The sequence below is a fragment of the Muscardinus avellanarius genome (genome assembly GCF_963383645.1).
Source record: "Muscardinus avellanarius genome assembly, chromosome: 14".
NCBI lineage: Eukaryota > Metazoa > Chordata > Mammalia > Rodentia > Gliridae > Muscardinus > Muscardinus avellanarius.
Genome location: NC_137800.1, coordinates 80,739,895 through 80,767,885, shown reverse-complemented (window position 1 = coordinate 80,767,885; position 27,991 = coordinate 80,739,895). Strand labels below are relative to the sequence as shown.

Here is a 27,991-nt window from a genome sequence, read left to right as displayed (position 1 = left end):
ATTGACGAGTCATTTTTAATCATACACTTACCACAGAAATATTTTGCTGCTAAGACAAATCAAAACCAAAAGTCATAGATTCAGGAAGCTGTGATGCTCTTTTGGGGGGTGGATTTGGAAGTTGGAAGAATATAGTGGGGTTGGAGAGGAGCTCCATTAAAAGTGGTCTCTGTTTCTGTATACATGACTATGAAATTAGGAAGAATGCTGAGGGACAGAAACTGTCCCCAGAGAAAATCATTCACCACCAAGTACGATTCGCTGGCCAGTTAAAGTAGCAGTTCCTCCTACTGATTCAATATCAGGGTGGCAAGTCTGCTAAAAATAAAAAGTATAAGACCATTCAGAAGCTCTAAGTAACTTTTCTTTTTTAGTGCGTATGTGTGTGTGTGTATGTGTGTGTGCACGTGCACACACGTACGCACATTACTAGGGATTGAACACAGGGGTGTTGTACCTCTGAGCTACACGCTACACCCCCAGCCCTAATTTTTTATTTTGTATTTTGAAACAGAGTCTCACTAAGTTGTAGAGGGCCTAAGTTGCTGAGGCTGGCTGCCTATGTGTGTGCAACCCTTCTGTCTCAGCCTCCCAAGTACTGAGGTAATTATTTTTCTTCCTCTGAAGAGCATACAAGGGGGTATGCCAACGTATCAAAACAATATATGTGAGTGTAATTTAAATTGTGGAGTATCAACTGTATTCTGAACATGTTTGTATAAAATATTACTTAGATGTCATTTTAAGTATTTACATTTTAGCAAGACTTTTTTAAAGGATTCATTTTGGTTTAAAGTGAAAATTCTTCACCGGGCTTCTGGCAAAATAGTTCTCTTGACTGTGAAGTTATTGTGTATGTATATTTGTATATTTATAAATACTATATATATGATATATCCTTCATTTTAAAGATACATTGTACAGTCTATAGTTGGTATGTATAGTCTGTAGTCTATGTTAAATGGTTGAAATAGTTCTTTTTATAGAAAGTCAAATGACAGATGCTACAAGGTTTTTTGCTTGGTTTGTTTTAGGTTTTTAATTTTTTTTTTTTTACTATTGCATGAGTAATTAATTCCCTATCTTTTGTATTCACTTCTGCATTTTATTTTTTGGTTGGGGGGTGCTTTCAGTTTTGTGATATTTGTATTCATCACTCAATCATGTAAGTTAAAATAAAGATTATTTTTTAATTACTAGCCTCATGGACAGTCTTCTTTGAAATCCAACGTACATTTTCCACTTAACGGCACTTCTCGGTTCAGGCTAGTCACATTTCAAATCTTTCAAATGCTTATTGGCCACATGTAGCTGGTGGCTACCATATTGGACAACAGAGGCCTATCTTTCTTAGCTGTCCCGCTAAAGAAACACACTCGCACTCACCCACACAGTATGTACACAGGATCCAATCAGATATTACATTTAATTTAGTTGTCACATCTTTCCAGGCTTCTTTAGCCTAGAAGAGTGACCCCACTCTTTACATCTTTTTAAAACTTTCACATGTTAATGTAATTGGAGCTTATAGGCAGATATATTTTGTGGAATATCTCAAATTTGATATGTATTTTGAAGGTAGAGCAAATAGAATTTGTCGTTAAGTTGGAAATGGGATGCGAAACAGATGGGAGCCAAGGATGAATCTAAAATTTTGGAGATAAACAACTGGAAGGATGGAATGCTATCTTCCAAGACAGAGAATCTGAGAAGCAACAGGTTTGGGGGAGAAAGCAAGGAACTGGTTTAGATGTGGTAAGTTTGTGAGGCCTTTTGATACCCAGATGGGATTGGTGACTCAATATGAGTCTTAGAGGAAAGTTCTAGAAGCATAAAAGTGGAGTCAAGCTTAGCGGTGTATATAGTCCCAGCTACTTGAGAGGCTGAGACAGGAGGATCACTTGAGACCAGGAGTTTAAGGACAGCCTGGGCAACGTAGCAAGACCCCATCTCAAACAAACAACAAGGATAGATGCACACACAATTGGGAGTCTTCAGCATACAGAAAGCCATGACATTGGTTTATCTCATCTAGAAAGCAAAAGAGAAGGAAGGAAGGAAGGAAGGAAGGAAGGAAGGAAGGAAGGAAGGAAGGTAGGTAGGTACAAGGACCGAGGGTTGAGTCTTGGACACTCCAATATGTAGAGGTCATAAATAAGGGAGAACCAGTAAAGGAAAATGAAGAATGATCAGTAAAAGAAAAACCAAGGGAGTGTATTTTAGAAGCTAGTTTGAAAAGCGTTAAAGGAGAAAGCAGTGCCAAATGCCGAGGACTGGAGTCAGGAGAATAAGAACCTTCACAAGAGACTTGGATGGGCAATTTCAGTAGAGTTAAAATCCTATTTGGAAGCCATTCAAGAGCAAATGAAGAAAGACAGCCAGTGTGGCAACTCTTTGAAGAACTGACCTATAGTGAGTGGGACAGGAAAAACAAACTGCAGTAGCTGGGGAAGGAAGTATAGGAGGTGGAGAGGGTTTTGTTTTTATAATGAGAAAAGCATCACAGGATGTTTGCTGTTGATTCAAAGGACACAAATGAGACGGAAAAACCACTGTGACAAGAGTAGACTTTCTTCAAGTGTGACAGGAGGGTCGGTTGAAATCTGCACACCAGAGAGGGCATCCACGGAACCAGGACAGTCAGAGAGTGGGTACAGGTGCAGATGGGGAGGAGATGCGATGACGAGTTTCAGAAAGGGGGTGAGTGTGTTACTAGGTGATTGAACACAGGGGCATTCTACCTCCAAGTTACACCCCCAGTCCCATTTTATTTTATTTTGAAAGAGGGTCTCACTAAGTTGCTAAGGCTGGCTTCAAACTGCTTGTCTCAGCCTCCCAAGTAATGGGGTTAAAGGTGTGCACCACCATGCCTGGCTTCAGAAGTTCTCTTTTGATTCCTTCTATTTTCTGAGTGAAACAGGGTAAATCTATAGTGCAGAGAACTCTGAACAGGTTAAAAGAAGCAGAACAGGCTTAACACTATGACCACACAATAGAAAGCAGCCCAGGATGCGTTGGAATAGAGAACCAAGAATTCCATAGCATAGGTCCTGTGAGCTTAGTATGTGTTAGGGGAAGCAAGGCTCAGCGGAAGTTTTGTTTCCCAGAAAACTGGAAGTAAACTTAGTACAGTTCAAATTGTAGAAGGCCCTCAGTGCCAGGCAGAGGAATGTAGGTATATACTGCTTTCTCCCAGCTGAATATTCCATTTTACAGTGTTGCCAAGGGACACGCTTTGGAGTTTCAGCTAGATCAATGACTGGTGTCTCTGCCAGGGGGTGCTTGAAGCACCTTAGCTCTTTTTGCAGAATAACTAAGTGGCGGTGTTTTGGAAAGCAACTTTGGGCCCAGCTGGGCCAGTATTTTGTGAAGCTATATCAGCGCCTCCAAAAATTCTGGAATGACATTATGAACAGATATTTTGTTAAGGAGGAGGAAGAGGTCGTCTCTTCATCTAAGAGTATTTTTCACAAAGAAAAAATCACAATGCTTGGCCATATTTTAAGAAACAAATCTTTAACCATGGAAGAAAGAGCTCAGGCTGCCCAGAAAATTGGACTCCTGGCCTTCACAGGTATGACTTATGTGTTTCATTTAAGTTGATAGTTTTCTTCAGCTCTAGTCTTTCTTCTCCTTCCTTTCATCCTTCCTTCCTTCTTTTCCTCTTCCTCCTCCTCCTTCTGGTACTAGAGATTGAACTCAGGGGTATTCTACCTCTAGGCTATACACTCAGCCCTCCTGTATTTTTAACGTTGAAATAGGGTCTAAGTTGCTGAGGCTGGTCTCAAACCTATGATCCTCCTGTCTGAGCCTCTCAAGTACTGAGATTACAGGTATGCACTATCACACTCAGCTAGCTCTAGTCTTAAAATCCCAATAATAAACTGGGTGTGGTGACACATACCTGTAATCCCAGGACTTAGGAAGGATCACAGGTTTAAGGCCAGCCTCAACAACTTAGCAAGACCTTGTTTCAGCAGAATAAAAAGAACTAAGGGTGCCAGGCATGGTGGCGCATGCTTGTAATCCCCGCGCTTGGGAGGCTGAGACAGGAGGATCGCACAGGTTCAAAGCCAGCCTCAGCTACTTAGTGAGGCTCTCAGCAACTCAGTGAGACCCTGTTTCCAAAATAAAATATAAAAAAGGTCTGGGAGTATAGCCCAGAGGTAGCAAGCCTCTAGGTTCCACCCCCAGTACCACACACACACACACACACACACACACACACAAAGGGCTAAGGGTACAGCTTGGAGGCAGAATATCTTAGGGTTCAATTCCCAGTACTAAAAAATAAATAAATAAATGTTAACATTTCCTTTGCTTAAATTACTAGTTTTTGTTCTATCTACCACTATATAGTCATAACTAATTACTTTCTCTTCAAGGATCTCATGCTTTAAAGGAATGCACCTACCAGCCAGGCATGGTAGCTCATGCTTGTAATCCCCGCACTTGGGAGGCAGAGACAGGAGGATCACACAGGTTCGAAGCCAGCCTTGCTGGCTTAAGAGACCCTGTTTCCAAAAATAAAAATATAAAAATAGGTCTGGGAGTATAGCCCGGATGTAGAAGGGTTCCATCCCCAGTACCACCGGAAAAAAAAAAAAAAAAAAAAAGAATGCACCTACCAAAGCCAGGCATGGTGGCGCATGCTTGTAATCTCAGTACTCGGGAGGCCAAAACAGGAGGATCGCACAGGTTCAAAGCCAGCCTCAGCTACTTAGTAAGGCCCCCAGCACTTAGTGTGACCCTGTTTTCAGATAAAATGTAAAATAGGTCTGGGAGTATAGCCTGAAGGTAGAAAGCCCTTGGGTTTTATCCCCAGTAACACACACACACACAGAATGCACCTACCGAATAAGTTACTAGATGTTTCCCATTTTATTAATTAAAATTAAATATACTGAAATTGCCTATTAAAATTTTTTATTAACTGCCAGATGCAATGACACACACCTGTAATACTAACTACTTGGGAGGCTGAAGAAGGAAGAGTACTTAAGCCCAGAGTTCAAGGCCCAACTAGACAACATAACAAGACCCTATCTCAAAATATTAAATAAAAATTAAAAGTTTCAAGCCAGGTATCATGGCACACACTTATAATCCCAGTATTTGGGAAGCTGAAACAGAAGGATTACAGGTTTACAGCCAGCCTCAGCTACTTAGTGAGATCCTGTTTCAAAATAAAGAATAAAAATAGGGATAGGAGAGTGGCTCAAAGGTAGAATGCCCCTTGGTTCCACCCCCCAGTACCACAAAAAAAAATTTTTTTCATTAACATAGAAAAAACCGTCTATACCGAGTTGATAAAATTCCAACCTAGTAATCTAGTTCTAATGTAGAATAAGAGTACCTGACATTTTACTTTTATATCTTGTAAAAACACACTATGTAGAAAATGTTTTTGAAAAACAAGAATTTAATACCCTTAAAAATCTATTGGAGCCAGGCGTGGTAGCGCATGCTTGTAATCCCCGCGCTTGGGACGCGGAGACAGGAGGGTCACACAGGTTCGAAGCCATTAAGAGACCCTGTTTCCAAATAAAAATATAAAATAGGTCTGGGAGTGCAGCCCCGAGGTAGAAGGGCTTCCAGGAACCCCAGTACCACCAAAAAAAAAAAAAAAAAAAAAATCTTGGAGAAGCCAACAGGTGCATCAGTGAGAGGCAAGTTAATATGTACTTGGTTAGAAAATAAAGTTGAAAAACAACTTGAACACACACTGCTCTGTCAAATCCATCTCACTACACATTTTTTCCTTAATAAATTCTACACTATATAGTGAAACTTTATACAGTCCTTAGTATCACAACTTCTAGTAAGAAGTTCTGGCTGGCAACTACAAGTGTCATAACGATTTTTTTTTTTAAAGTGGGGAAGATGACTAACTTAGATGTAGTTTGGTAGGCTAAAACTTAAAAAAAAAAAGGTGCCCATGAGAGAAAACGGTAAAAGGAATCCTTGGTGCTAGATGGTGAGAGCTACTTGCAGAGCTAGAGAAAAGAAGGCAATTTTCTTTTATTTATTTGTGTGTGTGGGGGGGGTAATGGGGGTGGAACCCAGAGGCTTTCTATCTTCAGGCTATACTCCCAGATCTTTTTTATACTCTCTTTGGAAACAGGGTCTCACTAAGTTGCTGAGAGCCTCACTAAGTAGCTGAGGCTGGCTTCGAACCCATGCGACCCTCCTGTCTCATCCTCCCAAGCGCGGGGATTACAAGCGTGCGCCACCACGCCCTGCAAAGAGTAGGCCATTCTAGAGACACTCCCATGTAAAAGGGTAAGTGGTGCCACCACATGGTCTTGGTTCCCTAGACAGCATATTTAGCTTCTTAGTTTGGTGTGATTTAGTCTTAGCTGTACTGGTGGGAAGCAAGGGAAAGGACTTATGCCCACCTTTAGCTGGAACATTAACATTGAATAGAATATTCTTAACATCAGGGGACATACGTATAGTGCAAATAAAAGTACAAGAAAGTTCTCAACTCCTGTGCTAGACTCTGCATCAGCTACTCCTCATCCTCAGAGTACTCTTTGTCCAGTACCTTCTTGGTAGTTCCTTGTTGGATTTTGAGATTTGACCTAGGATGATGTGGGACTCAGGTGTAAGATGAAAGTAGAATCTAGAACCAGATTCTTGAAAACTCTTGAAAAGACATGTTGGTCTCAGATACAAAAGAGTTTGTGGCAAGAAATGTCTAAGGGCAGGATAGCAGCGAACAGCTCATGAAAACCTTTCTCCTGCCAGTCAGCTCCTGGCTTTGCAGCTCTGTCCTTCGATTTGCTCTTTGTTGATACACTGATATCCATATGGTTTTTTCCTAGTACTGAAACAAAGACCATGAGTGAAATTTGCTAAGAAAACACAGCCAGGTTTATTTACCTTGAAATACTCAGTTCTCTGTGCTTGATTTAATTCTTAGAAGCAGGGGGAAGTCAGGCGTGGTGGCTCACACTTGTAATTCCAGCATTCAGGAGGCTGAGACCAGAGGATCGTGGTTCGCAGGCAGCCTCAGCTACTTAGGCCCTTTGCAACTCAGTGAGACTCTGTTTTAAAATAAAGAATAAAAAACTGTGCAGGGAGTGTAGCTCGGAGGTCAAATGCCCCTGGGTTCTATCCCCAGACCCGCAAAAATAAAGTAAAATAAAATAAAATAAAGAAGCACACCAGGCATGGTGGCGCACGCTTGTAATCCCAGCATTTGGGAGGCTGAGACCGGAGGATCGTGGTTTGCGGACAGCCTCAGCTACTTAGTGAGGCTCTTTGCAACTCAGTAAGGCCCGGTTCCAAAATAAAGAATAAAAAATAGGGCAGGGAGTGTAGCTCGGAGGTTGAATGCCCCTGGGTTCCATCCCCAGACCTGCAAAAAAAAAAAAAAAAAAAAAAAAGGAGCAGGGAGGGGCCTTAGGTGGGCAGTGACCTTCTTATGCTTTTAGTTACTCCTGGCATATCAATACATCCTCATCTTCACAGCACATAGAAGTTTGGGGAAAGAAAGAAAAATTCAAAGTAGCCAGTGTCACTTTTACAGCAATAAGAATACTACTAACACAGGAGCTGGAGGCACAGCAAGGTGCTGGGTTCCATCTCCAGCACCCGAAACAAGTAACAACAAAACATGACTGCCTATGTAACTACCTACTAGATAAATACTTCTGAAAATGCAAATGCTTATTTTACAGGAGGACCTACTGCTGGGAAGTATGCAGAAGAGTACATGAGAGATGTGGCTTTTTTGTTGGAAAATCGAGAAATGAAACCAAAAACAAAGATCCTGATGCTCCAGAGTGTAGCAAGTTGGTGCTACTTAAACCCTACCAGCCAGAGAAAAGCCCACTTCCTGCAATTTATTCCGATCCTCATTAGTATTTTTGAAAGGCCTCATGAGTCTTATTCCAAAAATGAAACAAACAGCAAGCTCCTTGTTAAATTTTGGACCTGTTATCTTCTCTCTGTCATGATATGCAATAACCTACCTTTAATCAAAGAGCTTACAGAGTACACTAGTCTAAAATGTACTTTGCAAATGTTGGCTGTAGAGAACTGGTCTGGATGGCCTGAGAATTTTGCAGAGGTGCTGTACTTCCTAATTGGTTTTCACAGGAATTAATTTCTCTTTATCCAGTTACACCATGCAGCTATCTGTGCCACTGTATTATCCTGGGAATGTGAATAAAAATTGATGGGATTATTTTGTAGTGTTATCTTTTGTAGTTGAAGAATTCAAAGTTTTCCTACAGTTAGGTAACTGCCAATAACAAAATCTCCAAAAACCAGTGCTGTTAAAAATGACTGTGTAGCTGAGCATGGTGGTGCACACTTGTAATCTCAGTACTTGGGAGGCTGAGAAAGGACCACCACAGGTTTCTGGCCAGCCTCAGCAACTTAGGGAGGCCCTCCTTGACTTAGTGAGACCCTGTTTCAAAATAAAGTCATACAATAGGGCTGGGAGTGTAGCTCAGAGGAAGAATGCCCCTGGGTTCCATCCCAAGTATCAAAAAAAAAAAAAAAAAAAAGACCTTGTAAGTCAGGCATGGTAGCCCACACCTGTAATTGCAGTGATTTGGGCGGTTGAGGCACGATATCTTGAATTTGAGACTACCCCAGAGCAACTCAGTGAACTGTCTCAAAATAAAAAATAAGCCGGGCGTGGTGGCGTACGCTTGTAATCCCCGCACTTGGGAGGCAGAAACAGGAGGATCGCGCAGGTTCGAAGCCATCCGCGCGCGCTGGCTTAGGAGACCCTGTTTCCAAAAAAAAATGTAATAGGTTTGGGAGTGTAGCCTGGAGGTAGAAGGGCTTCCAGGAACCCCAGTACCAACAAAAAAAAATTTAAAACAATAAATAAATAAAATAAAAAGGGGTGGGAATGTAGCTTAGTGCTACAGCCCCCAACTTCAGCCCCCAGTACTGCAAAAACAAATAAATGACTTTGTAGATAGGGCCCTTTGGGTTGTTCATAAGTATATCCTCTCCCATTAGGAAGTTGCTAAATAAGCAGCTAGATATAATGGGCAGTGTGCATAGATATAAAATTGAAGAGCTGGAATACTATTTTTTTCCATCTCTTATACAAAGACTGAACTATTATCTCCAATGTTTGCCATTAAATCTCAAAATTCTCTATTCTATATCTCTTAATTTGAAGCTTATTAAGAGAAATTTCTTCATTAATTGGGGAAAATCAAAAAAAACCTATGCTGAAGCCTGGCATGGTGGTGCAAGCTTAAATTCCAGTACTTAGAGGCTGTGACAGGAACCACAGATTCAAGACCATCCTCAGAAACTTAGGAAGACCCAGTTTCAAAATTAAAAAGAGGCCAGGTGTGATGGCGCACACTTGTAATCCCCGCGCTTGGGAGGCTGAGACAGGAGGGTCGCACGGGTTCGAAGCCAGCCGCAGCTACTTAGTGAGGCTCTCAGCAACTTAGTGAGACCCTGTTTCGATATAAAAATAAAAAATATGTCTGGGAGTATAACCTGGGAGTATAGCCTGGAGGTAGAAAAGCCCCTGGGTTCCAACCCCAGTACCACAATCAATCAATCAATCAATCAATCAATAAATAGAAGGCTGGATAGCCAGGCTTGGTGGCGCACGCTTGTAATCCCAGCATTCAGGAGACTGAGACCCGAGGATCGCAGTTCGCGGACAGCCTCAGCTACTTAGTGAGGCCCTCTACAACTCAGTGAGATCTGATTTCAAAATAAAGAATAAAAAATAGGGCAGGGGGTGTATCTCAGAGGTCGATTGCCCCTGGGTTCCACCCCCAGACCCACAAAAAAAAAAAAAAAAAAAAGGCTGGAGATGTAGCTCAGGATATATATATATATATATATATATATATATATATATATATATATATATATATATATATATATTCTCCAGTGTGGTGGTGCACTCCCAGCATTTAGGAGGCAGTGACAGGGGGATCATAGGTTCGAAGCCAACCTCAGCAACTTAGTGCAGCCCTCTGCAACTTAGTGAGACTCTGTTTCAAAATAAAGAATAAAAAATAGGACTGCGGGTGTAGCTCAGAGGTAAAACACCCCTCGGTTCAATCCCCAGTACCACACACACAAAAGAAAATTTAAGGGTTCCCTTCCACATCAAAGAATCCCCATTCCCCTCTCATGTTGGAACTTGTTTCCTGTATACTCTTGTCTTTTCATGGCTTTTTCTCACACTCGAATTTGAAAATTTCCTAGTACTTTCCTGAGAATGGGAGGTAAATTTTTTGAGAACTGGCATGCCCAATGGGGTCTTTCTCTTGACTTGGCTGATAATTTGACTTCAGTCTGTGTCACAATCAAAGGGAGCAACAGAAAACACCAACGCTGTGTGAGCCCTCCATCCCCAGAGGAAAGGAAGGGCTGAGCCAAACACATGATTTCCCAAAGTCACCAATGAGGTAAGTCACTCTGCTCCACTGAGTCCAGGTATGTTACAGCTACTGGAGCTGTCTACTCCAGGAAGAAAACATGAAATATCGAAAACTACATACACAACCAATTAAAAATATAAAAAGGGTGAAGAAGGGTATGATACATGCACCTGTAATTCCAGGATTTGGGAAGTGGAGACAAGAAAATCACAGGTTCAAGGCCAAAATGCAGTAACTAAAAACCATGATAGGGCTGAGCTTATAGCTCAGTTGTAGAACTGCCCTGGGTTCAATCTCCAGTACCACAAAAGCAAAGTAAAAGCTAGTGTAAAAGGAAAAAAGTTGCTGCCTGTCTTTGCAGTGGATGTAGCTCAGTAGTAGAGCACCTGCCTAGCATGTGCAAAGCCCTGGGTTACATCTCAAAAACAAAACAAAGGAAAAGATATTAACAACATAGAAATAGACACATTTTCCATTAACACTCCTTGTATTTCATTCTTCCAAGATATACAATGTTTAACAAGAAACTGAAGTTTATTTATTATACATATATGCAAGTCATGTCTGACAACTGAAAACAAAAATGCTATTTGCATAAAACATTATAGATTAAAAATACACAGTATTTGTATTTTAATATAATAATAGGGTCCCAAGACTCAAACAAGTTTGATTCTAGCATTTGAATTATATAGTAATTTACTCTGCTACAAGGAACTATAGTGGAGGTAAACTTTGGCAGTGTTTATTTCTCAACAGTCAAATACTAATGCCTTTCATTCACATGGCTTTGCATCTGTAGAGGAAGATACAGTTTCTTCAGCACATGTGCTGGAAGTTTCTGTGTCTTCCACTTCAGAATCCTCACCAGTTTCCTCTTCAGAATCAGATTCCTGACTATTTGGTGATTCAGAGTTATCCGGGGATGCATTACTCAGTCTCTGTGGAATAGAAGAGTTCAAATAATGTTATGTTGATATATGAAGGTATCACTACCAATCTCACTAATATATAGGTATAGGTATAGGTATAGGTAGGGAGAATGGAGGAAAGGTGGAAATCCAACGAAATGATACGTGCATGTAAGAAGGTATTACTTTGGATCTCACTATGGTGTATAATTACTGAGCACCAATAGAAGCACACACACACACACACGAATCACGTACATAGATATGAATATATATGAATATAAATAAAGCACCAATAAAAGTACATATACATAACTTATTACAGAAACTTTAACCAAGTCCATTATCAGCACGCTGATACAGCTGACCCTCAATGTTGTAAGAGATTCTTTTCATCTTGCCCCTTGACACTTAGTACTTACACAAGTACTGTTGTAGCAAAGTCTCTACCAAACTAGAGCAATTTCAGCACAGTGTTTAATCATTTGCCAGTTCTCTCTGTTTTCTACCTACAAGCTACACCCCTTGCCCCTTTTTACCTTTTTTTTTGTGTGTGTGTGGTACTGGGGATGGAACCCAGGGGCACTGTACCTCCGAGCTACACCCTTAGCCCTATTTTTTAGTCTTTTTATTGTATGAAACAGGGTCTCACCGAGTTGCAAAGGGCCTCGCTGAGTAGCGGAGGCTGTCCGCAAACTACGATCCTCCGGTCTCTGCCTCTCAAATGCTGGGATTACAAGCTTGCGTCACCACGCCCAGCCTACTTTTTATTTTGAAAAAGGGTCTCACTAGACTGCTGAGAGTCTATACGCTAACACCATCCTCAAACCAACAATCTTCCTGTTTCAGCCTCCCAAGTATTGGGATTACAGCATACATTGACACACCTGACACATTTGCCAATTAAAAAAAAAAAAAAAAAACACAAAATTGTACTTCTCTAGCAAGCTGAAGTGAAGAACTGAATGTTCTAGATTTCCAATCAGCAGCAGAATAAGTTTTAAGGCAGTTAAGAGAGATAGTACCTAAAATGAAAACTTTTAACATTAATTCTAGCATGGCTCTAAAATGTAAGGCATCAGATGGGTATGACAGCGCACACTTGTAATCCTAGTACTTGGGAGGCTCAAGGATCACAGGTTCAAGGCCCGCCTCAGCAATTCAGTAAGGCCTTTCACAACTTAGTGAGACCCTATTTCTTTTTTCTTTCTTTCTTTTTTTTTTTTTTTTTTTTTTTTTTTTTGGTGTGTGTGGTACTAGGGTATTGAACTAGGAGACATTCTACCTTCAAGCTATAACCTAGCCCAATTTTATTTTTTATTTGGAAACAGGGTCTCACTAGGTTGATGAGAGTCTTACTACTTGCTTAGGCTGTCTTCAAACCTACAATCCTCCTGTCTCAGCCTTCCAAGGACTGGGATTACAGGCCTGTACCACCAGGCCCAGCTAGTGAGACCCTATTTCAAAAAGTAAAAAAAAAAAAAAACGCCAGGCGTGGTGGCGCACGCTTGTAATCCCTGCACTTGGGAGGCAGAGACAGGAGGATTGCACGGGTTCGAAGCCAGCCTCAGCTACTTAGTGAGGCTCTCAGCAACTTAGTGAGACTCTGTTTCCAAATAAAATATAAAAAAGGTCTGGGAGTATAGCCCGGAGGTAGAAAGCCTCTGGGTTCCACCCCCACCAAAAAAAAAAATAAAAAAAAAAATAAAAAAAAAAATATATATATATAGGGCTGGGGGTGTAGCTCAAAGGCAGAATGCCCCTAGGTTCAATCCTCAGTACCACATGCAAATAAATACATATATAATACATAAAATGAAACAAAATGTAAGGCTGAAATTCAGTACATAATTTTTTTTTGAAGATTTAAAGAAGTTTATTAGAAAGATAGAAATATAGAAAATATAAATACAGCTCCATACCAGACTGGCATGTAGGGTGACTCGAAATGAATACACCCGTACATAAATAATTTTAACCTGAAACTTTCATCCCATCAGCAAGATAAATTTTTCTTTACAAATATGAGTAAGTCCTAAAAAATTATTTTAAGCCAAGCCTTGTGAGGCTAATCCTTACAAACATATTAGCTTCTTCCAAATTTTAAAAAGTCAGGTAATACCAAACTTACTTATCTGTACCAACTGTTGTGTAAATTGCAGTTAATGATGGTATAAAATTAAAGTAAAAACTATCTTAAAATGTGTCAACTATACAATATAACAATTTTCCATCTTCTTCAGAAGATGAAAACACAGTTGAGGAAAATAAAGTCTTGACAGAATAAACAACCTGCTCTAATCAAGAAATTTAAGGTGCCAGGCAGGGACATAAGACTCAGATCCAGAAAATCTAATCCCAGAGGCCCAACTGTTAATGACACATTATTTCCTTCTCTACAGAAAAAGATGACTTTGAACCAGGTGAGTATTAAAATTACCTACCTCTATCACCTCCGCCATATACTGTACATGTTCTGCTACTTCTGCCAATTCTTTATTCTCCTTTTTCAGGCGGGCGATTTCATTGTCCTTTTGTTCAATTTCGTTATGAAGCTACATAAGTAAAATTCCGTAAATTTGATATGTTAGAAACAAATTATATGCCTCCAAGTAGTAACTGACAGACATATAACATAAAAATGGCTCTCAATAAGCTGGGCTTGGTGGTGCACACCTAGAATCCCAGTACTTGGGATTATAAGTACACACTTGCCCAGGAGGATGGCAGGCTCCAGGCTAGTCTCAGCAACGTATAGTGAGATCATCAGCAACTTAGTGAGATCTTATTTCAAAATATGTAATATGTAGTTCAGAGGTAGAATGCTCCTGGGGGTTCAATCCCAGATGCCCTTCCAACCAAAAAAAAAAGATGGTTCTCAACAGGATTCATTCTGTATACTTTTAGTAACAAGAGTTGCTTTTCTAATCCAATTTTTCTTAGGCCAACATGGTACAAATTATACTCAATACATACTTTCTCGTTTTCCTTAAGTGCTTCATAGAGAGCTTTCCTCCGCTTTTCTGCCACTTCTTTCCAATATTGAGAGGATGGGTTTTCTGAAATAAATGTTTGACGTCAATTTTTTAAAAAACATTAAAAACCCAATTTTTTTTTTCTATTAAAATGTTCCTGCCTCATGCTTGTAATCCCAGCATTTAGGAGGCTGAAACCAGAGGATCGCGGTTCGCGGACAGCCTCAGCTACTTAGTAAGGCCCTCCGCAACTCAGTGAGACCCTGTTTCAAAATAAAAAGAATAAAAAATAGGGCAGGGGGTGTAGCTCAGAGGTCAATACCCCTGGGTTGCATCCCCAGACCCGCAAAAAAAAAAAAAAAAAAAAAAAAAAAAAAATCCTGCTTTAAACAGGAACATGTATACAACACAGTAATTGGAAGACTGAGACACGAAGATCACAGCTTCACGGCCAGCTTACAGTTAACTCACTAAGTAGCTGAGGCTGTCCACGACTGAGACTGGAGGATTGCGATTTGTGGACAGCCTCAGCTACTTGGTGAGGCCCTGTGCAACTCAGTGAGACCCTGTTTCAAAATAAAAAATAAATTAATTATTAAATAGGGGGTGTAGCTCAGAGGTCGAATGCCCCTGGGTTCTATCCCCAGTGCTGGGGGAAAAAAAAAATAATAAGAATGAGCCCAAACATCACTGTAATATTGAGCAAGTCAATTAACTTCTCTAAGCCTCAATTTCTCATCAGTTATAACATCCAATCACCCATGATTGATAGAGAAGTAAAAATCTCCAGTAATGTGTATATAGCATGATCAGCACTGAGCACAGTGGCACCTGCCTGTAATCCTAGCATTCACGAGGCTGAGGCAAAAGGATGTCTTGACTCAGGAATCTGAGACCAGCATAGGCAACATAGTGAGATTCCCTATTAAAAAGAACATGATCAGCTTCCTCTTTGATGTCCATTATTATTTTATTAAACATTACTAATTATTACAGAAATATTTCTTATTCTCCTTACATACTGTTTTCCCTGCCCTTCTCATACTGACTCCATTACTGTTCTCCTAGAATACTCACATTCCTTTCTTTAAATTTATTCTCTATTTTTCTTCTGAAAAGCCTATCCATACTTTATAAAACCTAAAGCAACCTCCTATAAAAGAAATCATTAATCACTAACATTTTCATTACATTTCATCCACATTTGGATCTTTCCAAATGGTCACCTCTGTTCAAATTTACATATTTGTACATTTACAATCTTAAGAGATTTAAATTACCACAAACGTACAAGTATCTAATAGTATCCGTGGCTCAAGAGGCTGTTGACAAAATCTATTAACAATATTAACAAATAATATTTACCTTACATCATAATTTAAAATCTTAAGACAAAGCCATGCATTTTTCATACCTTTAATCATAAGATCAAATGCTTCTTGGGTGACTCCTCCAAGATTTTTATTTTCACTAGGTTCTGGGACATTAACTCCAGAGCTGGAAGTCTTAGTTGTTAACTGGTCATTCCAAAGTTTCCTTTTGGATAAGCCTTTAGGCAACTAAAATGGAAATATTTCTTTACTTTGATTTAATGAACAGGAAAGCTTGGTGGTTCTGTCATTTATATTCTAAAAAGAGAATTCATATATCTTTATCTTTTTTACATCTATGGATATTTTAAAAAATTATGTAATTCATTAATGGAGCCACATGTCAGAGCCAAAAGAAATATGGGACAAGCTTCACAGAGCTGAAAAAGAAAACTATTCAAGGAAAAAAGTATGACTCAGACTCTGATAATTAAAGTTCAATTATAATTATTTGTAAATCGTCTTATTATTTGTTTTCTTTACTTTTAATTGTGCTTCCTAAACACATTTATTCATGATTTCATCACAGTAAATAAGTCTAACATTTCATTCTCAAACCATCAAACATTACTATTATAAGATAATTAATCCATAACTTATTATATCATTCCAATTCTACTATAGATATTCACAATGATTTTAAACTTTCCAAGTTGAATTATTAAAAAACACTATTTTGGATAATATGTAACCATTATTCTTAGATTATCTCCAAATTTCAACAATTTAGGTGTTTTGGACCAAAATTTTGGAAATATTTTTAATGTGTAAGTTGGATATCTCTGTCCCCTTTGAGCCCTAAAATACATACCTCATTTTCTCTTCCAACGAGAGATCCAGCTGCAGAAGGCTGAATCATTTTCAGAGTTCTTCTTGGAACAGGACTATTCTAAAAGTCAAGATAATCCATTATTTGATTACTGAGGTGCTATATACTTATCTAATTTCTGAGTGTCTGTAGTTAGTCCTAATACAATCTGGGGAAAAAAAAATCACTAAGAAAAAAATATCTGGACTGCTATATAATTTAACAATACTACATACAAACACGACACTAGTTTATTCAAATAGCAAACTTAGGCTGAGCATAGTAGCGCACGCTTGTAATCCCAGCGTTAGGGAGGCGGAGACCAGAGGATCATGGTTTGTGGATAGCTTCAATTCCCGAGTGAGGTCCTTCACAACTCAGTGAGACCTTGTTTCAAAAATAAAGTATAAAAAAAATTAGGGCTGGGAGTGTCACTCAGAGACAGAATGCCCCTGGGTTCCACCCCCAGTACTGAAAAAAAAGGGACAAACTTATTTTCTAAGATTATAATACAGTTTGAAGAAATTCCCAAGAATGGGTCATATTACCCAAACTAAGTACAAACAAGTAACTTTTTCCTTGTTTCAATATATAATCTAGCTATAATCATCCTGTCAACCAATTATAACTAGTTTATATAAACATAACAAAATTTTAAGCTCTGATTAATAATTCAAACTATAGATGATAAAATTCTAGTTTAAGAATATCTCTACTATTTCTTTAAAAAGATCTATACAAAAACTAGAAACTTACATTACTATACTCTACTTTTATAAAACAAAACAACTTCTTTGGTATGAACACGTCAAAGAGGTAAGTTGGGGTAAAGGTTATTTGTACTGCATACTGCAAAATACTTCTTTCTCTAATCAAAAAGGATATATCTCAGATCTTTTTTTTTTTTTTTTCCCCAGTACTGGAGTAGAACCTAGAGGTATTCTACCTCCAAGCTACACCCCCACTCCTATTTTTTATTCTTTAGGGTCTCACTGAGTTGCAAGGGCCTCACTAAGTAGCTGAGGCTGTCCTTGAACCTATGATCCTCTTGTCTTATCCTCCCAAGTACTGAGATTATAAATTTGTACTACCATGCCCAGCTTTAAGAATATAATTTTTAAGAACATACTGTATATTAAAATAAAGAACGTGTGTAATAGAAAAATCCCCTGAACCATTTCCCGACTAGAGAAGCAGTTTTGCTTCAAGCCCCTGCATTAAGAGACGTAAAATGTCATTGCTTAAGGCTTACTAAAATATTCAAAAATGCCCAAGCTATTGTTTTTTAATATTACCTTCCTTATAATATGTAAATACCTTCCTGTATATTTCCTGATCTGAAAGCTCTATTTTTGCAAAAAATCATTAGTTATACTGCGTCCATGGGATAGCAAACAATGGTGAATACTCAAACAAGGTTAGCAAGAACATGATACCATACCAGCGTGAGAAAGTGACTGATTCCACACTGTACTTCACACGACAAAGTTCACCTTTCCCACGGTAAAGTGTCTACTCCTGATTATTATCTCACTATTTAACTGAAGGACAAATGCCAGCTACCCTGAGAACAAATATTACACCAACATTTCAGATATAGTTCAGATTATAGACTAGTCAAAAATCTCCTCACAAATAGAAAAAAAATATAACTTTGGGACTAATAAGAGATTAAAATGTTTGATGTTAATAACAGTCAAAGAAACCAACTACAAAACGCGACCATTTCCAAGATTTAACTTTTGGAAGATTTATATATATGCTTTATCAAATCTGGCCTAAAAGAGGTACTATTATTTTTTGTATACAAATTATGCATTGGAATAAGACTGTTAGAGCCCAAAAGTTTTAGCTTTTTTTTTTGGTGGTACTGGGGGTGGAAACCAGAGGCTTTCTACCTCTGGGCTATACTCCCAGACCTTTTTTATATTTTATTTGGAAACAGGGCCTCACTAAGTTGCTGAGAGCCTCACTAAGTAGCTGAGGCTGGCTTCGAACCCGTGCGATCCTCCTGCCTCAGCCTCCCAAGCGTGGGGATTACAAGCATGCGCCACCACGCCCGGCCTGTTTTAGCTCTTTATGAGTCTTAATCTTTTTAGGAAACAATTTGATATTCTGTGAACTCTCTCCCCCCAAAATGTACACAAGACCATACTCACACAGAATTTTGCACACACATGGCATGAACTCCATGAACCCTGAGTTAAAGCTCACTCTTACAAATCTACCTCTGGACTAACCCCTCCTTTTATAGAGGAGTAAACTGAGGTGAGGATGCTACCTAATCCACTCAAGTTTTGGTTCTGCTCCCACTTTTGGAGGCAGAACAGAACCAAACAAAACCTATTCCGTTTTTGTCTGAGATAGTTTTATTGTAACTAGTAAACATTAGACTGCTTTTGAAATGTAAGGATCTGCTAGAACTAGGTAAATTATTTGGCCATGATCTGGTTCAAAATAATCCAGTGGAGGAAAGGAGGATATAGATGAAAGCAGAATGGCTATATAATGACAACTGCTAAAGTTGGGGAAGTAAATTTAGATTATTATACAATTCACTCTACTTTTAGATATTTTAAAATCTTGGTGGTGCACACTTGTAATCCCAGTACTTAGAAGGCTGAGACAGGAGGATTATAGGTTCCCAGCCAGCCTCAGCTATTTAGGGAGGTCCTCTACAACATAGTGAAACCCTGTTTCAAAAAAATAAAAAATAAAAAATAGGGCTGGAGGTTGTAGCTTGGAGGCAGAATGCCCCTGGGTTCAATTCCCAGTATAGAAGAGAGAAAAAAATTTACAGCCAAAGCAGTGGAAAGATGCATCCTAAATGAAAGTCAATGGAATCAAATTCAGAACTTATCAAAGTGAAGTATTATCCAAGTAAAACAATATAAAAATTCTGAGAAAAATCAAAGCAAACAAAAACCTGTCAAAATGTGTTGCTTTCACTTATCAATGGCTTTCATTAACTCTTAATTTAAATCTGCAAATTGATACTTTCCCTAAAGATGTGGTCCATTTCCAGGTCCTCAAATAGTTTAAGCTATATATAGAATCTAGCTAAATTATGAATTCATTTAGGATCATAAAAGTGGGCCGGGTGTGGTGGCTCACGCTTGTAATCCCAGTGCTTGGGAGGCTGAGACAGGAGGATCGCACAGGTTCGAAGCCAGCCTCAGCTACTTAGTGAGACCCTGTTTCCAAATAAAATATAAAATAGGTCTGGGAGTATAGCCCGGAGGTAGAAAGCCTCTGAGTTCCACCCCCAGTACTACCAAAAAAAAAAAAAAAAAAAAAAGAAAAAGAAAAAAAATCATAAAAGTGGACCCGGTCAAAATTATAAACTCAAAAGTAAACAAACTGTCCTATAATCCTAATAATAAATACGTTTTCCAGTGACTATATCGTACAGAGCAGAGTGTGGTGGCAGATGCCTGTAATACCAGTACTTGGGCGGCTGAGACAGGAGGATTGCAGGTTCTCAGCCAGCCTCAGCAAGTAGTGAGATTCTCAGCAACCTAGTGACACTGCTTCAAAATAAAAATAAAATAGGGCTGGAGGTGTGGGATGGAGATATAGCCCAGAAGTAGGAATGTCCCTGGGTTCAATCCTCACACACACACACACACACACACACACACTCACACACACACACACACACACACACACATTCAATATAACACAATGTATATCTCTGTGTCAAACTAATTGTGACGTCATTTACAAAGGTTTTTAATAACCTTATAAAATATAGAAGCAAAACAGTAATAATCTTGTGTACAGAAAATCCTACAAAATCTATTTTAAAACTGTTAAAACTAATAAACAAGTTTTACAAGACACCAGATCAAGATCCAAAACTCAATTTTATTTCCCTACTGTAGCAATGACCAAACTGGCAACAAAATTAAGAAAACAATTCCATTCACAACAGGATCAAAAAGAATAAAATACTTAAGATGTCCTTCATCTAAAAGTTCAGTAATTAAAGTTCACAGAAATTATAGTCAATTTAAATTTAAATAAATTATGTCAAAAATACTTTGTATACTTCTAGTTCAGTTACCCAGAGGCTGAGGCAGGAGGATGGCTTAAGCACAGGGGTTCAGGGCCAGCATGGCAACACAGTGAGGCTCTCTTTAATAGTAATAATAATAATAGTAACAGTAATATGCCTATGAGCAGGGTATGGTGACACACACCCATTATCCCAGCTACTCAAGAGGCTGAGGCAGGAGAACTGCAAGTTCAAGGCCAGCCTGTGCAGCTTAGCAAGATCCTATTTCAAAAACAAAATGTGCAGCCGGGCGTGGTGGCGCACGCTTGTAATCCCCGCGCTTGGGAGGCAGAGACAGGAGGATCGCGCAGGTTCGAAGCCAGCCGCGCGCGCTGGCTTTAGGAGACCCTGTTTCCAAATAAAAATGTAAAAATAGGTCTGGGAGTGTAGCCCGGAGGTAGAAGGGCTTCCAGGAAGCCCAGTACCACCAAAAAAAAAAAAAAATACAAACTGAGCCGGGCGTGGTGGCGCACGCTTATAATCCCCGCGGTTGGGGGGGGGGGGTGGAGACAGGAGGGCCCGGAGACAGGAGGGCCGCGCTGGCTTAAGAGACCCTGTTTCCAAATAAAAAAAAGTATAAAATAGGTCTGGGAGTGTAGCCCAGAGGTAGAAGGGCTTCCAGGAACCCCAGTACCACCAAAAACATAAATAAATAAAAAATAAAAACTGAGCCAGGTATGGTGGCACATGCTTGTAATCCCAGCATTTGGGAGGCGGAGAATGGAGGACTGCATTTCAAGGACAGCCTCAGCTACTTAGCAAGGTTCTTCGCAACTCAGTGAGATCCTGTTTCAAAGAATAAAAAAAAAAAAAGACAAAAAAATATAGCTGGGAGTGTAGCTCAGAGGTACAATGCCCCTGAGTTCCATTCCCAGTAATGCAAAATAAATAAATAAATAAAATAAAAACTACAAAATAAATAGGGATGTAACTCAGAGGTAGTACTTTCTAGCATGTGTGAGGCCCTGGGTTCTATCCCCAGAACTGCAAAAACAGTACACTTTTAACCATCACTTTCTATACTACATTAAAGTGATTCTATCACATACCTTTACATTCTCTTGGACTTCTTGCTTCTGCTTCATACTGGGATTCATTCTACAGCTGACGAAGCACAAGAAAACTAGTAATAAGAAACAGAATATGGTTTGCACCTGAAGGTAGAGTCTAGATTTTTGTTGTGAATACTAATAATCAGTCGATTAGAGATTTGCAGCCAGCCCCAGCAACTTAGCAAGGCTCTCCACAACTTAGTAAGATCCTATTTCAAAATAAAAAATAAACGAGGGGTGGTGGCACAAGCCTGTAATACCAGTACTTGGGAGGCTAAGACGGAGGGAGGCTCACAGGTTCAAGATCAGCCAAGGAAATTTAGCAAGACTCTGTTTGAAAATAAAAGTAAAAAGGCTGGGGATGTAGCTCAAGGGTAGAATGCTCCAGGGCTCAATTCATAGTACAAAAAGGTAAATTAATTAATTAATTAAATAGGGCTGGGGGTATAGCTCAGAGATAGAATACACCCTGCATTCAATCCCCAGTACCACAAAAGAAAAAGAAGAGAAAAGAAGAAACGTATAATCATAAAAATCATGCTGCTGAGCTGGGCACAGTGGCACCCATTTGTAATCCCAGTATTTGGGAGGCTGAGACTTGAGGATCGCCAATTCACGGCCAGCCTCAGCTACATAGTGAGGTCCTCTGCAACTTAGTGAGACCCTGTTTCAAAATAAAAAATAAAGCCAGGTGTGGTAGTGCATACTTGTAATCCCAACATTTGGGAGGCGGGGACCAGATCGTGGTTCATGGACAGCCTCAGCTTTTTAGCCATGCCCTTCATAAATCAGTGAGACCCTGTTTAGGAATAAAAAGACTAAAAAAATAGGGCTGGGTATATAGCTCAGAGGTACAATGCCCCTGGGTTCCATCACCAGTAATGCCAAAATAAATATATAAATAAATAATAAAAAAGACTAAAAAAAAATTGGGCTGGGAGTATAACTCGGAGGTACAATGTCCCTGGGTTCAATCCCCAGTACCACAAATAAATTAAGTGAAGGAAAGCCAGGCATGGTGGCGCATGCTTGTAATCCCCACGCTTGGGAGGCAGAGACAGGAAGATCACCCTGGTTCGAAGACAGCCATGCTAGCTTAAAAGACCCTGTTTCAAAAAAAAAAAAAAAGTATAAAATAGGTCTGGGAGTGTAGCCCAGAGGTAGAAGGGCTTCCTAGAACCCCAGTACCACAAAAAATAAATAAATAAATAAAGGAAGGAAGACAGACAGACCGAGAGAAAGAAAGAATAAAAAATAGGCCTCGAGGTGTAGCTCAGATACACCTGGGTTCAATCCCCAGTACCTCAAGAAAGGTAGAACCACTACTAGCACATGATGATATCCTGGATTACTGAGATCAAGAAATGGGTAAAACATAGATAACTGGGTATTCAGCAGATTTAAGCTATAATAAACCTGGCACTGCCAATAACTTAATAGCAACTTAATATGTGAATGAGTGTGTTCATGGATATATGTTTTAGACACCAACATAAACGGAAGGACTAACAAACAAGGGAGAAAATAAAAAGCTATGTAATGTGGTTAACTAGACCACTGGGCTAGATTCATTGCAAACAACCTCTGAACCCTCCAGCCATGCTTGTGCCCCTCTAAGAGATCTCCCTGATTTTGTGGCCATGGTTTTCAAATTTTGACTATGGGCCTCCTCTTCTATTAATGAATTTACAAGCACACATACCCAAGCACACATACCAGTACTTGGGAGACTGAGACAGGAAAATCGCAGCTCAGCAACCCAGTGGGGCCATTTCAAAATAAGAAATAAAATAGGACTAGGGGGGTGGTGGCTGGAAAGTAGATTGTCTCTGGGTTCAGTCCTCAATACTAACAAGGAAAGAAAAGGGAAAAGAAAAGAAGGTCCACACTCACTAAGGAAAGCTGAGGCAATGTATTCCAAACTCTGGGTTGTAGCTCAGGATCCCCAAAGTGGGTCATGGCAATATGGTTTGGAACTAAATAGAATGGAACTGAGATAACATTTCATGAGTTTTCTAATTTATTAGATGGCTGTGTCTTCATTATATAAAAATGCTCTTTTGTATTTAAAAAGTTTAAAGTCAGTGATAACTTAAGTTTAACTCTTCATGTTTACCAAAACAGTCCTGTCAGCCGCCTTGCACCCTCATTTGCTTTTTATTTTGTAGTTCTTTTCTAAACTAAATTAAAACCCCTCGGAGACTTCGAAGGAAGCTCGGATAAGTGGGAGAAACCAGGGTCTGCAACATCTCTGTGTGTGTGTGTGTGTGTGTGTGTGTGTGTGTGTTTTGCGGCACTGGGGATGGAATACAGGGGCATTCTACCTCCAGGCGACACCTTCAGTCCTATTTTTTATTCTTTATTTTGAAACAGGGTCTACTGAGTTGCAAAGGGACCCACTAAGTAGCTGAGGCTGTCCTCGAACTGCGATCCTCCTGTCTCAACCTCCCGAATGCTGGAGTTACAAGCGTGCGCCAACACGCCCGGCGAACTCCTGTATTACTTTTCAACTGGAGACACAGGGTTCTGCGACCCTTCTCTGGAGCCCCAGTCTGCAGACCTCTCAGACTGAAGCCAGATTCTGAGCGGCCTGAGATCTCTGCCGGTCCTGGCCAGCCCGTCCCAGCCCACCGCGGCTCCGCCAGGAGTCCGCGCAGCCCCACCGCAGCCAGTGTTGGGGTCAGCCCCACTCCATCGCAGCCATTCCCGAGGTCAGCTCAGGCCCATCCCGGTGCGCCTCGCCATCGGACCTCGGCCCATCCCAGCCTGCCGAGCCCCATCACCACCAGCTCCGGGGTCAGCGAAGCCCCAACACGGCGCGCCCGGCCGTCAGACCCAGGCCGATCTCCGTCAGCCCGCGGCGGCGCACCCCGGCGCTGCCAGCCAATAGGAAGCGCGGACGTGAGCGCGCCAAAACAGACCCACCCAATGGCGCGGCCCCGCCGGCCGCCTTCCCGCCCGCCCCGGGGCCCGCTCCAGCCCGCCGCCCTTAAGCCCACCGCCGGGGGACAGCGCGGGTCCCGGGAAGGAGCGAGCGCGGTCTGCGGTGGCCGCCCATCCGGCGCCCTCTCGGCCCCACCCCTGCCTGCTCCCCACTTACTGAGTGGGATCGCTCAGGTTTCGTAGTCAGCGCAGGGAGGCGAGAGGCTGGGGCTGCGCCTCAGACGCGGTCCTCAGGAATCCGACGTGGGAGCCCTCTGCAGCCACTGAGAGACGCGCGGGAAGCGCTGCCCCAGCGACTGCCAGCCCGCCGGGACGGCCACGTGACCGGACGCCGGCGAGGGCGGGGCCTCCGGAGCCGGCCAATCGTCGCTCGCCTTAGTCCGCCCCCTTTACGCCTGCGCAGTGGGCGGCCGTGTGCGCGGTGATAGGGAGAGGCGCCTGGTGGTTGCCCTTTGACCCTGCCCCTACAGCCTGCCCAAGGAGCTTCCTCCCACGGCTTTGCTCTCTTCACTTTGCCAGAGGCGATCCTCCTGTCTCTACCTCCCAAGTACTGGGATCACAAGCCTGTGCCACTCACTGCACCTGGCAGAATCTCACTGCCTTCAAGGAGTGGTCACAGTGATCAAACTCTTGTCCTCCTGTGGATGTTCTGTGTCATTCCCCAAGATGGATCTGAGTTCCTCTGCTCCGCAATACTGAAGAGTCCTCTGGTGTCCTTGAAACCTCCTGGACCAGCGCGGGAGTCTAATTTAAGAGTCTGAGTGCATTGCCCTTTCTTTAAACTTTCAGACTTGCTCTGGGCGTAGTGGCACGCTCCTGTAATCCCAGTACTTGGAAGACTGAGACAGGAAGATCATAGATTCAAAGACAGCCTCAGCAAATATGAGATTCATCAACCTAGCAATACCCTGATTCAGAGTAAAAATAAAGCAGGGCTGGGGATGTAGTTCGGAGGTAAAATGCTCCTGGGTCCAATCCCCACCACCAAAAAAAAAAAAAAAAAAAAAAAAGCCTTCCAGATTGGCATTTATTTGCAGACTTCCTTTAAAGCACCACTGTCAACAGGAGAACTTGAGAAAGCTCACTCTAACCTGCGAACAGTGTTGCTCTAACTCGTTGCAGCTCTAATGACGTTGGGTTGTGTGCCTGTGCAGTCACACAGAAAGACATGCTCTCCTTTAGAATTCCATTCCAGAATCCTTAATTCCAAGTAGTAGGTTATGGCTTTGTTTTGATTCAGATTGTCCTTTCACTCTCCCAAGAGTGGAGTTTATTATTTTATACCCAAGAGACTAGATTCAGTTTGTTCTCAAATTAAAACTTATTCATGTCAATCTCAGGGTCTCATTTAGACACTGGGCTCTAAGTAGGGAAATCAAGGGGGATTCTCTAGGCCAAGGGGCCATCATCCCAGGTAAAACTGCCAGTAGAGAACATGACTGAGAGAATAAACTCTTAAGAGTCTGTCCGCTCCTTAATCTTCTAATAGGAGAATATCAGAGTTCAATCACCAATTTTATACTTAGAAACAAATATGCAGTGGTTTCTTCCTGGAAATGGGGTGTAATAATGATATTTAGGGTTTTTTTTACAGTTGTAGTGGCACTGTGGGCTCTTCCTCTGTTTAACTAGAATTTGTTGAACAGGGGAATTAAAACTAATAACTTGGTGCAGCTTTAACAATTCTTTAATACAAAATCAGTAGGAAATAGAAAGAAAAATAAGAAAAAGCAGCATGCCTGGCAAGCATGCCCGAAAATGGAACTCAACCCCCCACCCCAACCTTTAAGTACAGTTTTTATTATTATTAGTAGTAGTAGTAGTAGTAGTAGTATGTTCTTATCAGCATTACCAAGGTAATGGGTTGGCAACTTATTTCCTAACCATGTGGTGCCTCTTTGTCTCTGGCAGTGCACTTACTAAGTGCAGGGGTCAATAATCTACCTGGTTTTCATCTCCATTGTATTAGGCAGTATAGGCTGCTCATCATCTATGGGGGCTTTTAAGTAATACAGAGTTTATATTTCCCATACCAAGGATGAATCACGAAGAACAGAAGGGAAACAGAGGCCCTGATTATAGATAGCCAGTGTGTAATTTCTAAGAGTGGAACATGAGGCCCTTGCTATCTTTATAGCCAGGCATGTCCACTGTGATCTTAGGGTGTGTGTGTGTGTGTGTGTGTGTGAATACGTGCGTGTGCACGCGCGCATGCATGTGCTTTAATGGTCTTTGTGGTGCCCCTAAGTCTGTACATGCTTCTAGGGCTAAAGGCTCTAATTGCCTTAACATTCTTACTATGGGTTAATCATAAGGGCAAACTGGAATGAGGGGAGGGAGAGTCAATATTGCTGCCTCTCAGAGCTGGGCGTGGTGGCGCACGCTTGTAATCCCAGCACTTGGCACTTGGGAGGCTGAGACAGGAGAATTGCACAGGTTCAAAGCCAGGCTCGGCTACTTAGTGAGGCTCTCAGCAATTTAATGAGACCCTGTTTCCAAATAAAATATAAAAAATTAGGTCTGGGAGTATAGCCCTGAGGTAGAAAAGCCCCTGGGTTCAACTCTCAGTACCACACACACATACACACACAAAAAGCATTGCTGTCTCTCCCAGCCTTAGAACCTGTGTAGCACCCACACCCTAACTGCTTTTCTTGGTTTTTGTTTTCTTGTTTTTTTGTTTTTGTGTGTTTGGGGATGGAAACCAGGGACATTTGACCCCTTGCCCTATTTTTTTATCCTTTATTTTGAAACAGGGTCTCACTGAGTTGTGGAGGGCCTCACTAAGTAGCTCAGGTTGACTGTGAACCACGATCCTCCAGTCTCAGCCTCCCGAATACTAGGATTGCAAGCGTGCGCCACCACGCCCGTCTCCTTTGTTGTTTTTGAAAATTAATACAGGAGCAATTTTTCAACATCAGCACCATTTTTACTGTAACGGTTTTTACTTGGAAGTAATATTTACAGATGAAGTTATACATCTGATTTTTTTTTTTTTTTTTTTTGGTGATGGTGGTACTGGGGTTCCTGGAAACCCTTCTACTTCCGGGCTACACTCCCAGACCTATTTATACTTTCTTTAAAATTTGGAAACAGGGTCTCTTAAGCCAGCGCGGCTGGCTTAGAACCTGCGCGATCCTCCTGTCTCCGCCTCCCAAGTGCAGGGATTACAAGCGTGCGCGACCACGCCCGGCTATATCTGAATTTTTTTTTTAAATAGTCATTGAGAGAAGTAAGGAGGAAGGTATAAGCCAAGTTTTTTCAACATTGGCACTATAGACATTTGGACTAGCTGCACCTTTGTTGTGGGAGCTGGCCTGGAAACTGTATGTCTGTGCCCCCCAAGCAACCTGCAACACTTCCCAGTTGTGAAAAACAAAAATGTCTGCAGATTAAAATATAATAATAATAACTGCAGACATTGCTGATAGAGTCTGCAGGGGAAGATCACTCCCAGCGGAGAGCCAATGGTATAAGTAAAACAAAATTG

General features: G+C 41.0%; 2 protein-coding genes across 2 annotated transcripts; one reads left to right on the top strand and one right to left on the bottom strand.

The window, feature by feature from the left end:
- Nucleotides 1–3,408: 3,408 nt before the first annotated feature.
- ARMH2 (armadillo like helical domain containing 2) lies at nucleotides 3,409–8,113 on the top strand (the record flags this gene model as incomplete). The annotated part of the gene is made up of 2 exons (XM_080710294.1): nucleotides 3,409–3,574; nucleotides 7,686–8,113. 2 exons carry the CDS (start codon nucleotides 3,409–3,411, stop codon nucleotides 8,111–8,113), a joined length of 594 nt encoding a protein of 197 aa, XP_080566420.1.
- Nucleotides 8,114–11,161: 3,048 nt separating this feature from the next.
- Nucleotides 11,162–21,603, bottom strand: GMNN (geminin DNA replication inhibitor; the record flags this gene model as incomplete). The annotated part of the gene is made up of 6 exons (XM_080710292.1): nucleotides 11,162–11,326; nucleotides 13,741–13,851; nucleotides 14,273–14,355; nucleotides 15,686–15,830; nucleotides 16,453–16,530; nucleotides 21,556–21,603. 6 exons carry the CDS (start codon nucleotides 21,601–21,603, stop codon nucleotides 11,162–11,164), a joined length of 630 nt encoding a protein of 209 aa, XP_080566418.1.
- Between the last annotated feature and the right edge of the window lie 6,388 nt (nucleotides 21,604–27,991).